The sequence below is a fragment of the Alosa pseudoharengus genome, unplaced genomic scaffold (assembly GCF_046254945.1).
Source record: "Alosa pseudoharengus isolate Yale_2024_CS ecotype anadromous, Long Island Sound unplaced genomic scaffold, YU_APseudo_1.1 YU_APseudo_1.1_scf_12, whole genome shotgun sequence".
In the NCBI taxonomy this organism is placed as follows: domain Eukaryota; kingdom Metazoa; phylum Chordata; class Actinopteri; order Clupeiformes; family Clupeidae; genus Alosa; species Alosa pseudoharengus.
The window spans coordinates 5,874,859-5,892,396 of NW_027468587.1; the positions used below are offsets into that span (position 1 = coordinate 5,874,859).

Sequence of the window (17,538 nt, forward strand, 5' to 3'; positions counted from 1 at the left end):
ACTTACCCTTACGTAGAATTTACCCCTCTCATGCCATCGGGGTTGTGAGAGGTTTTTGCAACCAGTGTTTCTTACTGGAGCTTATGACAAAATACGCTTCAGTTTGTGTGGCCACTGCTGCCACCCTGTGGTTGGCTCCTGATAGCTGCTTTCAAATGACTGGGGTGAGAGGAACTGCTGAGTGTGATAGACAAAGCGAAACCCATGTGAGTGAGTGCAATGATATGAAAAAATCATGTGAGCTGGAAGCTTTACCTGTTTACAGCAATCCACCAACCATGAGGCAAAGCCATCCTGTCAACTCTGGTAAGGATTTGATTTATTTTATTCAAGCATTTGATGCTTTTACCCAAAGTGATTTACTGATATCAATTTAGATACAGGGCCAGTGTTTCTGGTGCAACTTAAGTGCCTTGATCAAGGGCACAATGCTGGCAGCTGGGAATAGGGATGAGATGTATTTCTGAGAGAGCCCCTGAAATGCCTCAGGCTGAATGCACAAAACCAAAAAAAAAGTTTTATTGGTTTTATTGTGCTCCTTATAGTGCTAAAATGTGCTGACTTCATGCAGTTTGTTTACATGATTAACTTTAGATCAAAGTATCATTTAAAGACCACTGTGTTTTATTGCTTGTTTAATGCAAAGTACAAAAGGGAGAAATATACAAAATATATCTCTACAATTTTAGAACAGTTCGAGAAAACAAAAAAAGTTTATAAAAGCCATAGTATTACAAAAAATAAAAAGAAACAAAAGAACAAAAGAAACATGTCATTTTAACAGATTTTATAAAGATGGTAATGTTTTAAATGTGCAGGACTGCCAAACATACTTGTTTGGATATCAAAATATAACATTAATATACAGTATACTTCAGTTAGCAAGTTGCTGGCTAAATAGTTTGTTAGGTTTATAAGACCCTAAAATAAAATTCTTGTCTTGAGAAAAGAATATCAGACAGATGCAGGATTTATCAATAATACGACCACCATTCGGCAAAAAAACACACACACACACACACACACACACAATACACTGTCTTATTATCGCCTGTTTTTTTACATTACATTTCAATTCCAACTCAATTTTAGCACAAGTTGCATTGAAAAATACTTTTATTTAGACTAAAACCGTTTGTCGATCAAAACCATAGATACTTACTTTACCTCTCAACTTCCTAAATCTTGCGCACTTGTCTCCTAGCACTGAAAAAAGGATGGCAAAGTACTACCAAGCAAAAACCGAGTGGCTAATGGAAACCTTGCTCCATCCATCAATATTTTAGTTTCTTGCATTTAAAAAATGACCAGAACAGAAAAATGAAACGGCATCAGAATGTCAAGAAAAAGGCCTCTTCAGATCTCTCTTCTGCCCTCCCTCCCAAGTCCCCCACCCCCCACCCCCAAGGAGGCAGAGGTGTTGGTGGTGTCCACCGTGTCCGACCACGTGATGTTCTGGCCATCTTGCTATTCAGCAGGCAGCGTAGAGCCTCTTTTCAGCATCTCCACTAGGTGGCGGCGGAACTTCATCCACACGAAGGCATACAGCACAGGGTTGATGCAGCAGTGCAGGTAGCCCAGCGAGGAGGTGATGGTCAGGGAGATGTCCAGGGTGGTGAACGTGTCGCAAGAGGCGTTGCTGGAGGCCGAACTGTTGTTGGTCTGCAGTGTGTCTGCCATCAGGGTGAGGTTGTAGGGCGCCCAGCTGATGAAGAAGGCAATCACCAGGGTCACAATCACCCGCATGGCCCTCTGCTTCTGCAGGCTCTGAGAGCCACGGCAGAGACGCAGCAAGATGCGGGTGTAGCAGAGGACCATGACCGCGGCTGGGAGGAGGAATCCTAGAATGTGGTAGAGCCAACGGAAACCTAAACGCCAGTTTTCCCTGGGCACAGGGTAGAGAGGCACACACTCGGTCTTATCTCGTCTAGGATCGTACGAAGCACTAAGGTACAGCCAGTCGGGAATGGACAGCAGACAGCAGATAAACCACACGGCCAGGCAACTGGCCTGAACTACCCAGGGCTTCTTGGGGGAGTACATTTGTACACCGTGATTGATGGACAAGTAGCGGTCCATACTGATGCAGGCTAGGAGGAAGATCCCACAGTAGTACTTTATCTGTTTGTGCAAAGAAGCAGAGCAAGGGGAAACAAGCAAAGGAGAAGTTGATGTGATAAATTACCCTTTAAGGAATTACACTTCGATACAAATGTAAAGGAATGTTGCCCCGGGTTTGAAGCCATGTGTAAATGGAAACAAAAGGCAAGGCAAGGCAATCTACCTTATTACGTCCATGCTGTTTACATAATAACTTAGTGCTGTCTCAGTAGAATGTTCTTATATTTTTCTTTCCAAATGTTGACCATTATGCACTCAATATGGACATTCAATATCATGTATGACTGACAGGGAAATATATAAGCCTACTTTTACATAGCTTAGGATGTGTCAGATCTATGATGGTAAAACAGAGAATCATAAATGATCAGACAAGATCCACTATGAAATCTATAAAGAGATGCTCTGCACATAGGCCTATACAATAACTCTGGAATATCAAGACAGTCTTTATTTTCTAACGTCATCAGTAGAGTTCATGATACTTCGATCAAGGTTTCATGTTGTGTCGAGCCTTCTTAGCGTTTTAAAAATAGCGATTTTGACACAATCTTGTATGAAAATAGTAGTGCCCCGATGATTCCCATTCAAAAGGCCATTTGATCCAAAAACGTCAACACGGACAAGCTTAAAAGTGGCGCTTCGGATGTAATTATGCTTTTAAACGAAAGTTTGACTCGGGTACATTCACAAAAACACCCTAAGATGCATTTTGGCGAAAGTTACGCTTTAAGACCAAACTGTTCTCTGATGCTTTCTGCTAACTGCACTGAATTACAAATTCTGAATCTGCCTTGAAAATGATTCTATCTTTTGTCTTTTATTTTGTCTTTTTAATTATTCTTTATTTTTAAATGATTTTACCATGTGCGTGTTATGTTTTCTTTTTTATTATGATCTTTACCTTTTAAACTTTTCTTTGATATTGGCCTTCTATGCTTTAATTTGCTATTACTGTTTGCTTTTGTTTATGTAAAGCACATTGAATGACCTCTGTGTATGAAATGCGCTAAATAAATAAACTTGACTTGACTTTTTCATACGCAGAAGCAATTCAATATGCTTTACATGAACAAAAGCATAGAATAGGGATAAAAACAGTAAATTACAATATTAAAAAATAGACAGAAAACTAAGAGACTAATATCTATGGGCCTATCGTTTACTTGATCTCATCATGTAGCTCACCTTAAACACTGCTCCAGTGATCTTACAGAGGGCAGTGCCAAATATCCATCCCTTAGATGCCTCCACAGCCCAGAGCGGCAGTGTGAACAGCAACAGGACATCGGCCAGGGCCAGGTGCAGGATGAAGGTGTCCGTCACACTCCAAGTCCGCTTCTTCTTCCACAGCACCGCTAGAACCAGCCCGTTTCCCAGCAGCCCCAGTACCAGCGCCACTGAGTACAGGACCGGGATGAAGATCGCCGCAAACTCCATGCTGCGGTCCTGATCGCACACTTTGCCAGTGCAGCAGGTGTCGGTATCATAATCACTATCGTTGTAGTAGTCGTAACCCCCACCTAAGTCAAGATCATCTCCAGTAAAATCCCATGTGCCCTGAAAAAGACCAATTTTAGAATTTACTGATGTCACATGAATTACTTTAATGTCACATAAAATGCTACATGAATACCAAAATACCAAACATACAAAAATAATCTGTCAAATATGAAATTGTATCAAAACCGTTGCTGTTAAACTGCTGATGCGGTCTTGTCATTTGGCCACAAGAGGTCACTGAATAATAGGGTTAGATCTCAACCTGTCTCAATCCTACAGCTCTGGAGACCATATTCAAATTTGCAGTGGTCTCTTAATTTTGAATATCAGCTCATTCCAATGTCATTCGGCAACCATAGAATGGCTGATTTCCATGGCTTATTTTAATTTGGTTATATTTAGAAAACAGCTCATGTCTATAGCCATACCTGTGGTGTCTCACAATCAAATGGCAGTGATAGAAGCCTATGTTTTGTTTTTAGTTGGCCGATTACCATCTCAATACAGGAGTATTAGTCTCACAGGTACTGTAAAATTGATATCGCTATCAGTTCACTGAACCTGAGGGAAAACCCCTGGAGACTCTTTGTTCCAGATCTTAATCGACTTTGACATTTAGCCTACTACTCTGGAGCAACAGCTGCAAAATTCTACAAACCACAGCTGCCATGATGCTACTCATTTCAGGTGGGGGCTGACTTCCGCGGCACCTAGAATTTCTACACCACTCCACCACATTTCTTGAAAATGTGTCAGCTCAGCACACAAAGGAATGACCTTACTTTGAGCCACTCCAAATGCCCATTGAATAACCACATGGTCTTTACAGGCCTGTCAAAATGGTAACATTCCAGGCAGCAAATAAAAATACACTCAAAACATGTATGGGGTTGTTGCAAATTAGTTGACAAAATTATGTAAAACACTGTGAGTGACATCTTTCATTTAACAGAACAAAATATTTGATTTCATTTTTGGAATGCATCTATTCAAAATTGCTGGGAGTATGATACAGTAAGCGTCACCTGTCTGCAGTAGTGTTCAGACATCACAGAGAGATCAAAGACATTCAAGCAAGTCAAATATTTAATCCTTGTGAAAAATGTAAACGCAGTGTCTATTTACACCCCTGGTACGAATAGCCTTGGCCACACAGCTGGCCACAGCACGTGCACAAAAAACATGGCGGACATTCGTTTTTTCGTCAGCAGAAAGTGAAGAATTCTGAAAGGTTTCGGCACTAATATCTGTTCAGATTAAGTTTTAGATTGAAAAGTTGTGTTTTATTTTCATACTCTTGGTTCAGTGAACACATACAACAGTCAGTTTGTTAGTTAACAGAAATTTCGTGAATATGACGTTCAGACCTATAAACTACAAGTTTACCCGCAAACACCATTTATTTGTGAAAGAGGATAGTGCAGTGGTCACAGACATGGGATAGCATTCGGGAGACTGAGGTTCAATTCCCAAGTGATGCATTTTGGTAGATTGAGTGTGCATGTGTACCAACGTTTCTGGAGAGAAGGCGCACAATTTGAACAAGAAATCTGTTCGGAAGTTTTGATTGCAACAATTAGCTAGTTCATGCACCAGGGTGTAAATAGCATACAGTACTTTATACATCAGGGTACAAATAGCATCCACTTCTAACTATACATTGATGCAAACAGCATACCTTATTCAGAGTGTCTATTACACAGCTGAGCTAGTCACACCCTGTTACGTAACAACAAAAAAACATGTTGCTTGTTTTTTTTTAATTATTATTACATTGTGTGATCAATATGCCAGAATAAATCACAGGGGTGCAAATAGTATACACTGATATTTGTACCAGACGGGGTATTACTAGAACACATTGCTGTGTGCACCGGGGTACGAATATCATACATTGATATTTGTACCAGACGGGGTACTAATAGGACACATTGCTGTGTGCACCAGGGTACGAATAGAATTCACTTCTAATTGCACCAGGGTACGAATAGCATACACTGCTAATTGTACCAGGGGTGCAAATAGCCTTACCCAGATGTAAATGGTATCATCCATTAAGGGTATGCTCTCATGAATCAATTTCACTTGATATAAGACAGGTTATCAATTACCAGCATGCTGGGGTTGAAACAAGTTACCCATGCACTAAATATATACTACACAATGATCTAAAATCATAACTACAACACTATGACAGGATTTCATTAGTGATTTACATAATTGATATATAGCAAATATGTTTTGCACAGTATCAGCTTTTACCATTTTTAGAAAAAATATAATAAAATGAAAAGTTTTTTTTAGAATGCGTGCCTATGTCAAATAAAATCTCATGTAAAATACATGCAAAAAAGTGTCATTTTTATGCACTTAAATAGTAATGCAATTCTATCTGTCTTAGTCCGGGATTATGAATCCATGGTGTAATCTGTGCATATGATAGAGAGAAGAAAAATAGTAAACCAAATTGTAGCAAAAGATTAGAAAATTATTTCAGAAAATTAAGAAGTCGGTGTGCGTATATTTACAAAGTGAAATGGAGCCAATCAGAAAAGAAGTTTAAAAGTGGCACTTAGGGCATATGCCTCCATTGTTCTTCTTAAAAACTATCAGTCACGAAAGAGGGTAGCGGTAGTTGTGGTATATGTGGAACTTGAGTGTGCTTTAGAGGCAGACAAAAAAAACGTCAGAACAGTAGTCCTGTTAAGATAGAGGAAATGATAGATGATAAGATCAGCAGCTCATTCACATATTCATTTCATTACCGACTTCCAATTGTCTATCAAAATATCTGAATGACATAATTGATATATTTAGTTATATTTTTCTGGCAAGACACCAGTATAAAAAACATGCTATCTTGTTTATCCCTTTGAAGTCAGATGGGCCCATAGCAGCACATTTTTTCCACAAACATAAGTCATGCTTGTCAAATTGTGTTAATTTCCTACTTTGTTCCTTTTTTGTGTGTTTGTAACTGAGTGTGTGCAGAGTGTGTGGTTGTTTTTGTGTGTATGTGTGCTTCTGTGCAGGGGCGCAGGAGACATTTTCAAAGTGAGGGGGACAAAATTGTGAACACAAAACCATAGTGAGATCAGATTTCCAGTTATCAGATTGCCACCTCTGGCCCACTTTCGACCATCATATTTTAAACTTGCCAGAATATTAAGATCATTTCATTGATTGTTTTCAAAATATTTTTTGACTGTGAGATGAGCACGATGCCAGATCTGCCCTCTTTTATTTTTGAGTTTAAGGTGCTCTAAGCGGTGCCACGTGTTTTTTAGGCTAAAACATTTTATGTCACTTACTGCAAACATCACCTAACCAACCGCTAGCTGTCTGTGTCCTGAATACACTGTAAAAAACACAATCTCTGTGGACAGCCCAGGCTCCAAAAACGGCAACAAAAACAACCTGGGCAAACCTAGCCCATAAAAACATAAATTGTTCCAGCAAATCACACTCCCATATCAATGTAAAAGATGATTGCTGACAAGAAGCAGACTTCGCAACAGTGAAATCAACTGTACCATACCAAACTACCCACCATCATTTCCGTAACCAATGAATGTAGTATGACAAATTTAACAGGTCGGCCTGTTTTTAAACTGAACTGCATTTCCCTTTTGTGCTATACATGCATGCCTATTGCCTACTGGCAACATGTGGGACAAACAGAATAACATCCTGTAAGCTGTCCCGACATACAGAATTAATTATTGGTGGAGAAAACTCTTTTCGCATCTGGGAGGTCTTTGCGTCCTTCTCCTCCATTATTTCTGCATACCTCGGCGGATGTTATCCCTTGCATACAGTAAATCCTCATGTCAAATCTAGTAAGTGGTTTTAATACTGTCCTGTAGTGAGAATAAACATCAGCTATTAGGTACTCAGGGTCATGGGGTCCATGTCCTAATGTTCTCCCTCAGTATCTTATCTGTATCGTTTTCAAATGTAGCACTTGACACACCTGACAATTCAAGCTCCTGAAGTTTTTTTCAACTTTCAATGTTCTAAGGAGATGATGAAACAGAAAAGACAGACATAATGCTTTTAAGCTGTCTACAGGGTGACATAAAATTGGCGGCACAAAAAAAAAAAATGGGTTTACAACCCATGTTGACCATTTTGGCTCCCTCATTTAATTTTCTTTTGAGCTGAATATAGGGAATTGCCCAAGGGATATCATTAGGCACCCACCCTATTCTAACCCCTAGGCAACAAGAAACAGCAAAGAAAAAAAAACTTTAACCGACAAAACCAGGTTCACCAAGATTCCCAGCAGCCCCAGGACCAGTGCCACTGAGTACAGGACTGGGATGAATATCACAGCAAACTCCATGCTGCGGTCCTGATCGCACACGTTGCCAGCGCAGCAGGTGTCTGCTGTTATAGTAGTCGTCACCAAACTCAAAGTCATCTCCAGTAAAAACTAGTGGTGTCAACAATAATCGATTCGGCGATGCATTGCAATGCGGGGCATGCACGATTCAGCATCGATGCGGCAACGTGCCATAATCGATTATGTCACTGTTTATTTTCTGGCCTTGAGTGGACAATTATCTTTGATAAAGTTGTGAAGTTTCAATTACTTCTGGGGGCATTTCCGGAGCAACGTTGTAATGACATCTGCAGCCTGTAGCTACATACTAAGTGGCAGCACTAGCTAGCATAACAACAACACAAAGAATCAAGATGACGGAGGGAGATGACCGCGATAGACGGGTAATTAAAAACGCACCCAAAGCTGGGAAAGCGGACATCTGGGCACATTTCGGATTCTACGAAGTTAATGGGAAACTAGACAAGACGTACGCGGTGTGTAAAACCTGCCATACTAAAATCAAGCACGTTGGCAATACAACTAACTTCACGAACCATGTCGATTGTTGGCATCCTGAGTTGGCTTCATTACTGTGTGTGCAGCAGAGTTTCCGCTAGACAAAAATGGTGCCGGTCAAAGTGACCGGCAGAGGTTTCGTTTTCCGGACATTTTGATGATAGGTCGGTCAAATATCCTATTATCGCTTCTTCATTAGTCAAATTGAGGAAAACTGGAGACAGGTTATGTAGCTTAAAGAATGACATAATCAGGTTGTATAGAATTCAACATGTTCATTAGCCTAACTTAAACATGCCTAACAAGATCTAGCCAATATCTTTTCATGGACAGCAAGAGTCCGCTTCGTTCGTGGTTTTAAAAAGGCTACGTTGTTTGTTGCTGCTACCCACGTTATCCCCATTGGTGACCTCTAGTGGTGACTGTTTAACTTACACAGATGTGCACACACAAGAATGAGCGCTCACACCACTACCCCCTAATGCTATGCCTCTTTATTTGATAACAATAAATTAAGAAATGTTTCTTTTTCTGGGAAATGTTTAGTTTATTTTTCTTTCGGCCGCGGTTTAATGATACTGTTTAATTGTGCCAGAAATTATCCGCGGACCAGCAATCTCCTCGTCGAGGAGACCCTAACCCTGCAGATCATAGACAGAGAACGCATAGGGCTACTGTATGCTTTGGGTAAAGAACACTTTGCATGTCCAGTGTACACGCAGAATGACAGTGTCTTGGAGCGGCCGCGCCCCCCGCAACTCCCAATGTCACTGATTCCGACAGATAGCCTACGCCCGACACTTCTGCTTTTTATCTGGTGGTGGTGGAGTTGACCGGACATCTGAGGCTTCAGACGTTACCAATTTATCATCATCCATCACGTCTGGACTCTGAAAAAACTTTTAAGGCTAGTCTGCCTGGGCCTGGCCATGTTTGAACCGCCTCACTCATTTGTTTGTTGTTTAACATGGGCGTTTTAAGCGTGAACTTCCTATTTGAAATGCAGCATAGGCTATGCGTGTTGTTTAATAGCTTACTTTTCAAACGGTAGAGCCTGTTCATTTAAAAACATAGCCAGAGGACGTATAATATAGGCTTACATATTAGGCTAAGGCTTATTCTCAAATTCAGATTGCGTTAGGGGACGGGATTATTAGCCAATTTCAATCGGACAATTTGACCGGAGAGATTTAATTTTGTCGGACATTTCATTTTGTTTTCGGCCAATGTCCGGTAATTACCGGACAACGGAAACCCTGGTGTGCAGTATGTGTGTGCAGGGTAGAAATTTCACGACGGCCATGGCCATCGTTGCCCCTTGAGTTGGCCGTGATGCCCCTTTGAAAATCAGAGGTTTACAGGCCACGGTGGCCTTGGTGCCCCCTTCTTTCAATATTCTGTTTTGTGTCCGACTAATAACGATTTTTATTTAGCCTATGGCCTGCCAAAATAATCTAAGCATTCACAGCGCAAATTAATTTAGTCTTTTACGCAGTGGAGAAAGTGACAGCGCACGGCAAGAAAGAAAGTGCATCCAAATTCACCCATTCTTGAACAGTTGAACTACTCGCGAACGAGCCTACTCATCACACAGACATCAAGTAGCCCATCACATAACATGAAAGAGCTTTTTCTCAGCTTTTAAACAATGTTAACCGTTAATTGCTGTAAACGGTTCGCGAGAAAAGTAAATAATATAATTCAATTTAATCATAAATTCTACTGAAGGTTCTGCGCTCATCTCCCTACCCATTCATCTCGGTGGAATACTTCACGAACCCTTCGTTCAACACATAACAAACCATATATCAGAATAAACAGCTGACCTTACCAAACAGAAAGGTTTAATGCAGTCCCCTGTACAGTTAGCCGTTCCAGAGTAATCCAGTTTTGAATTTGCAGCAAATTTCGACATGCATGGATGTCTCCAAATTTGGGCTTTAAGTTTTACAATGTGTTTAAATTATTAAACTTATTAAAATGCCATATCCAATACCCTGTACCATTCAATTTTATTTTATTGAATGATATTTATGTCAAAGACACAGGAGAGTGATAATACACACATAGCAGCCAATAAAATCTGTTGTTCAATATCTGACTGCTTGTATTGCCTCATGACCTCAAAATTTGCCTTGTTGTGTGCAGTAGAATTTTGATGCATCACAATGCATCGTAGAATCGAATTGAATCGAATCGTTACCTGTTGAATCGTAATCGAATCGAATTGTGAGGGCAGTGCCAATGCACACCCCTAGTAAAAACTAAGCCATGAAAAAGACCAATTCTATAATTTACTGATGTGTCATGAATTATTTTAATGGCCCTACTGTATAGTCATAATGACTACTGTTGATGGTGTAGTTGTAATCGTCTCCAAACTCAAGGTTATCTCCACTAAAAACGAAGCCCTGAAAAAAATACAGTACATAGAGTTTATTGCTGAATATGCTATGAATTCTTTCAATGTCACAAAATGCTATGCTATCAGGTTAATGCTTCTTCCCTACATGGTTCTTGCCTAATTTGGGGCTGTGGGTCACTGTTCGGTTTGGAGGAAATGTGGTTCAATCGAACGCTATCGAACGATAGGGAGAAGTATGGAATTGCGAACTGGAGTGATAGGCTTCTTACTACAAGGTTAATTTTACACAAATATTCAACTTTACTACCACCAAGGCACCTCCAGACCATCACACAACCCTCCATTATGCTTGGCAGATGAAGTCAAACACACCTCTAGCATTTGGTCTGCATTTCACAAATGTTCTTCTTTGTGATCTGAACACCTTCATTTGTCTAGCCAGTGTTCCTCTGTCTATGGACTGTGGTCTTTTTATTGGCCAATCTGAGATTGTGTCGACACTGTGTTTTGCAGGTACTATTAAACAAAACTGCAAGTTTAGGTCCTGAGGTGTCTGTTTGAAGCTAGACAATCTAATGCATTTGTCCTCCTGCTTAGCCGGACATTGACTTTCTGAAGCGTAATTTTTCCACCTCAGATAGTGAAAGTATACACCTAAGAATCTGAAAATAGGACCCAGGTCGAAAAGTCCAGGGATTTCCTTTTAAAAGGGAAGTGCAAGGTTCTCCAAAACCCCCATGTGGTTAATCTGGGTAGAAGTTCGCATCATGCATGTGATCAAAACATTCTTTGTTGTTAACTTACTTCATAGTTTTACACTTATTGTAAATCGGAGAAGATGAACATGGTGCCTGAATGAGTTCAACACAATTATCACATTTTAAACCAGTATACCCCCACCCCCATTTCCATGCCTTTTCCAAAGTCAAACCCAAGGTCCCTGTGGGATCTTCCACACGAAGAGAAAAAACAGTGTATTGTGGGAGAAATTTTTAGACTGTCCCTAAATGCAATGTGTTGAACATTATAATACATAACCGTAAACCGTAGGGTTTACCTTTTTTTTGTATGTTGATCTTAAGGGGCCATGTCAACCCATTCCATAACCACTCATTTCATGTATAGCGTCACCTAGTTAAAAACAAAAAAGTAAAAATGAGGTGTTGTAATCGCAGGTATCTGTGACCTAACATAGTCAAAACTGCACGAAATTGAAAGTGTAGGATCATTATGACACCCTCCGAATGCATGCCAAGTTTTGTGGTACCACGAAAGATACCAGTGAGAATTAAGTGTGCATAATGCAATTCAGCGAGATAGTTAGAATCCTATATGCCTTTCACCTTTTGTTTTTAGCCAGCAGCCAGACCAGCAGATACCCTGACTTTGCTGAATTACTGAAGCTAAGCAGGCTTAATTAGTACTTGGATAAGAAACCTCCTTGGAAGAGGTGGCACTCTTCCCTGTGGCCAAAAGCCACCAAACAAATATCAATCCCAATGTCCTATTGCAGTGACAGGGACACTGTACTGCAAGAGTTGTTTTCCTTTGCATGAATATTAAATTGAGGTCCTGACTCACCATGGTTGTTAAAGATCCCATGGCACTTATCGCAAAGAGTAAGTGGTTCCCTGATTTGCTTTATTTATGTACACATACATAAAGACACACACACATACACACACACAAAAACACACACACACACTACACAAGCCCACACACATACATGCACACACACGACACGCACAAACACGCACACAAACATATAGACACACACACACATGCACCCACACATACAAACACACCAACATACACAAACACACGCACACACACACTCACACACAAAAAAACACACACAAAACACATATACACAAAAACAACCACACACTCTGCAGACACTCAATTACAAACACACAAAAAAGGAACAAAGTAGGAAATGAAGACAATTTGACAAGCGTGACTTATTTTTCTGGAAAAAATGTGCTGGACTGGGCGGCGGTCATATTTTGTACCGCTCTGCGGTACATCTAGTTAATATCATGTGATGTGGCTTCCAATAGCAAGAAAGATGCATATGTGGTATTATCTTGAGTCATCTATTGTCACTGCTGAAACTACAGCATGACGGTCATGAGTTTTGTCATATGTCTGTATGAAATGGTTTTGCCTGGAAACAATGTCATTGTTTAAGATGAATCTGTATAAGATTGGGCCTTGCCCCAGAGAACTTTGGATTTGCTGCTGGAACTTTGTTGCTGGTAATATCCCCAGTCATGATTTTCATCTCTGATCGTGATTAAAAATGATACCTTTTTTCACTCCTGCCTGTGCTGCCTGGTTGTTAAAAATGTTACCACAAGTATCATGTCAAAACAGCACAAAACATGAACTTTGTCTCAAACAATATGTGGGATTATTATTATCCAGAATAGGCTGAATGGGTGTTTATTACCACTTGAATTTACAGAACTACTGTACACATCAAAGTCTTTCAGTTAAAACCAAACAATTTAATTTAATTTGACTATTATTGAATGCATAACTTTAAAGCTGGGAATTTATTATTTTATGAGTAATGAGTTATAGCTGAGTTTTGGAGTGTCACCTGGCTATACTAGTTGGGTTCTCAGAGATCACAATATAAAAAGACTCAGACATAACAAAATAAATATTTCATCATCTACTCTGATGAAGGCTATACAGCTATACAGAATAGGCCTACTCACTGGGTTTGGTGTGGCGACAATTTATCCGCAGTATAATAAACTACACAATTAAATAAAATCATAAGTGTACCAAGTTATAGCAATAAGAAGTTTCAGGTTGTCCCTCTATCTTGCCCGTACATAAGCTTCAATAGTTCCACATGTGTGGTTTTATATAGGCCTATACTTAAATAGTAATGCAACCATGGTCCCTGTCAAACCCATGCATAATGTATATGTATAGGAGGGAAGGGAAAGAGAGTACATATCAAAAGGTTGGGAAAAAAAAAGGAAATTAAACAGTGGAGGAAAACACTTCTCAGATAATGGACAAACCCCACCATATATCTTTCAAATATAGACAAGAAAAGAAATGTAGTCACACTCACAGCATATGCCTCCATTGTCGCTCACGAAAGTCAGTGTGTCAGTGAGTCACTGAGGTGGTGGAGCTTTATGGAGCCTCAGTTCTCTTTAGAGGCACTATGGTGCAGTCTGATGCCAGCACTTCTGATAAGTCTTGTACAAGTAGATAGAGGAAATGAGAGAACCATTTACAATCTACTAAATTAGTCAAGTTTCATTTGTTGTAAAATGTCATTATACTGGTATAGTATAAGGAGAATAAAATCGTTGGGTTTCAGCTTTCAGCTCCTCTTGCAGCAATACATATTAAAGGTATTACTGTATGTGCTGAATAAACGTATTAGGGTAGTATGCTGTGCTGAAGTAGCAGCTGTTTGTCTGTGGTCTGATGAAGTGATTGTGCGTGTGTGTATGTGTATGTGCCTCTGTCGGTCTCTCTCTCTCTCTGCAGTGCTTTGTAGTTGTTGGCAGTGCTGCTCCCATACCATACCAACATGGCAGCAGTCAGGATGCTCTCTGCTCTGTCCCTGTAAAGGGCCCAATCCCCACCCATGCAGTTGGATCTTGGAACCAAGTGGTGGGAATGGGCTCCAACCTTTTTACAGTCTATGGCTCCAACACTTCTGCCCCTCTGAATCAACACAGGAGCCCCCCAGGGGCCCACAAGAGAAAAAGAGAGAAGCTGCTGGACCTCCATCACCATCAACGGTTCAACTGTCGAGACTAGTGCCTGTAACTACAAGTGTCTTGGTACAAGTGCAACTACAACTGCCATCTGGGATGTGTACACCAACTAAAAGAACAACGCCTCTTCCACCACAGACACCTGAACAAGTTTCATGAGAAACAAGGTGCATCGGGCCTGTGAGAGGTTTTTGCACACAGTGCAGACTAGAGCTGATGACACGATACGCTTCAGTTTGTGTGGCCACTGCTACCACCGTGTGGTTGGCTGCTTTTAAATGGCTGGGGTGAGAGAAACTGCTGAGTGTGACAGACAAACCCATGTGAGTGCATCAGCGGTAGCGGTAGGCCTATATGAATAAAGCATATGGTCTTCACAGTGACCAGGGAGCTTTCCCTGTTTTCAGCAATTTGATTTATTTTATGTATACATTTGGCTGACAATTTTATCTAAAGCGATTTACAAATATCAATTTAGATACAGGGCGTGTTTCTGGAGCAATTCTGGGTTAAGTGCCTTGATCAGGGGCAATGCTGGCAGCTGGGAATATTGATCAGATATATTTCAGAGAGAGCCTCAGGCTGGATGCACAAAATGCCTCAGGCTGGGTGCACAAACCTGAGTTTTATTGGTTTTACTATGCTCCTTATAGTGCTGAAGGGAGAAGGGCAGGGCTTAATTTGAGCCGGAACACGTTCCAGCACCTCCGACATTGGATCTGGAACCTTTTTTATTGGATCCGTCAACTCTAACGTCAATATAAAAAGTAAAAAGCCTAAACGAAAAATAAAGAAATTACTGTGTGTGTAGTGTTGAATCTTTCTTATTAGTCTTTAGAAATAGGGGAAAGACCAAACAGGATACAACAAGCTAATCGAGGATTTGAAAGTGCTTTATCCACAGTATTGGCCATAGGAGGGTGACGTGCTGTTCGGGAGAGAAAAGTTGAGACGCTCTGTCAGCAGTTTTGCATCGATAGCCCGCAGAATGTCATCAGGGCTTTCAGGAAATACCACCTCTACCATCTCCTCCCCATTTGCCTTGTCGGCCCGCCGCTTGCCCGGTTCAACCCCTTTCCTTACGTGAGGTCATGGATTTATAATAGACATAGGTGTAGAGAAAGAAGCAGGGTAATGGAGGCCGGGGGTCTGGATGCTGTATGGGCCATTTTGGACAAGTAGGCCTATAGGCTACGGTAGGAAGAAATCGCGCTTCCACGCTGTATCTAGTTCAGTGGTTCTCAAACTTTTTCTTTCATTCCCCAATCAAGGGGGCATTTTCGAGCCCCATCTGTCCATCATCGCTCTCAGAAAGTGCATCAAGCTTAAAATTGTCAAATTTATTGAAATAACGACAAGTTCTAAATATGTCCTCTTCAGCAGAGTTAAATTCAGCTGGTGCTGCAGATATAATATAAATAAATACATAATGTGCCACTGTAAATTAAACACACATATTTCTGTTTTCCAGCAACATATTAGCAAGCACAGGCCAATATTTTACAGCATTGTACAATATTGTAATGATCTGAGCCTAGCTGTTATCACTGTACTCCCATAATGCTGTGCGTGTGTGTGTGTGTAATGTTGATGTTGGTTTAGTATGAGTAATGGCGTTTACCTTGTCATGTATGTGTTAGCTGGTATAGTCTTTCTTTATGTTGTACCTCATGTGTTTACCCCGTGTATTGTATGTGACTACCCTGTTTGTGTATTGTGCTTGTTTAATTGACCTCCCTTTGTGTTGCTTGTTTAATGACGTTCGTGTGTTTTGGTGCATAAACAATAAAACCTTTCTAAGACAACTTCGCAGTTTGTTACATTGGTGTCAGAAGTGGGATGACGACCCCTACTGGACGGGAGGAGAAAGCTGCAACTGATTACCTGACGATGATGTGTTTCCTGCCAAGACAGCTCTTCGACAGCACGCTCGCCCATGGCCACCTGCTGAGCCCAGCAGACGGAGCCAGCCTGCAGCGTGACCGTGATGAAGAGACCCGCCCCCGGCCACAGGAGGAAACGAACCGGGCTGATGGCAGCATCCCGCCACTTGAACCCGCTCCACACGGGAGCGATGGAAACCGGCCGGTCCTCGGTGCGACGGCGGCGGTAGAAGGGCGCCCCAGCGTAAAGTTGCCCCACTACAATGGCGAAAGGCCGCTGGCGACATACCTGGTACAGGTCCGGCTGGCAGCCGAGCTGAATGGCTGGTCGGCGGAGAGAACGGGCGTACAGGTGGCGTTGGCCCTGGAGGGGGAAGCGCTACAAGTATTAGAAGATCTGCCATCGACGGAGCAAGTAAGCTGGACCGCAATCGAAGCAGCTCTGCAACGACGATTCGGCCAGAGAATCTTCATCAGCGATGCCAGAGAACAACTCGCTTCCAGACAGCGACACAAGGACGAGAGACTGGGCAAGTTCGCGGCTGACCTGCAGCTGTATGCCCGGCGGGGCTACCCAACGTACAGCCAGGGTCTACATGAAGAGATGGCACTGGAAGCGTTTGTGCGAGGCATCCAACCAGAGCGGCTAAAAGAACACCTTCGCCTGAGCGCCCCCAGCTCGCTGTCCGTGGCGCTCGCGGAAGCCGAACGGGTGGAAAACATCTTCCGCACAACAGAGTCGCGGCATTGCGTACGCCAGACATCGATGGAGGTGACGCGGCAGACCACGGCACAGCCACCACAACGGCGCCCACGCGAGTGGAAGAGGCCGGCCAGCGGAGACGGATGCCACCGGTGTGGCGAGCCGGGACACATCGCGTGGTACTGCCCAGCCCCGGCACCCCTCACGCTCGCACCCCAGTTACTAGAAGAAGGTGGCACGGCGGGAGGGGCTATGGATTGCATACGGCTGGGCCGGCTCGGCCAAACCAGAGGACTGTATGTGGACTGCACGCTAGATGGGACTCGGTGTCACGCCTTGATCGATACTGGCTTCACCATCTCGCT

At 41.9% G+C, this 17,538-nt stretch overlaps 1 protein-coding gene across 2 annotated transcripts; it reads right to left on the reverse strand.

Moving 5' to 3' along the window:
- Positions 1–1,414: 1,414 nt before the first annotated feature.
- LOC143118281 (C-X-C chemokine receptor type 3-like) lies at positions 1,415–14,012 on the reverse strand. 2 transcript variants are annotated; one of them, XM_076279364.1, is made up of 3 exons: positions 13,927–14,012; positions 3,310–3,681; positions 1,415–2,121 (listed from the first exon to the last, which is right to left on the reverse strand). In XM_076279364.1, the coding sequence occupies exons 1-3, from the start codon at positions 13,939–13,941 to the stop codon at positions 1,468–1,470; spliced, it is 1,041 nt and encodes a 346-aa protein (XP_076135479.1). In that variant the 5' UTR covers positions 13,942–14,012; the 3' UTR covers positions 1,415–1,467. The 2 variants fall into 2 exon arrangements, with proteins under 2 accessions (XP_076135479.1, XP_076135480.1); XM_076279365.1 differs by lacking the exon at positions 13,927–14,012 and adding an exon at positions 11,890–11,956.
- Between the last annotated feature and the right edge of the window lie 3,526 nt (positions 14,013–17,538).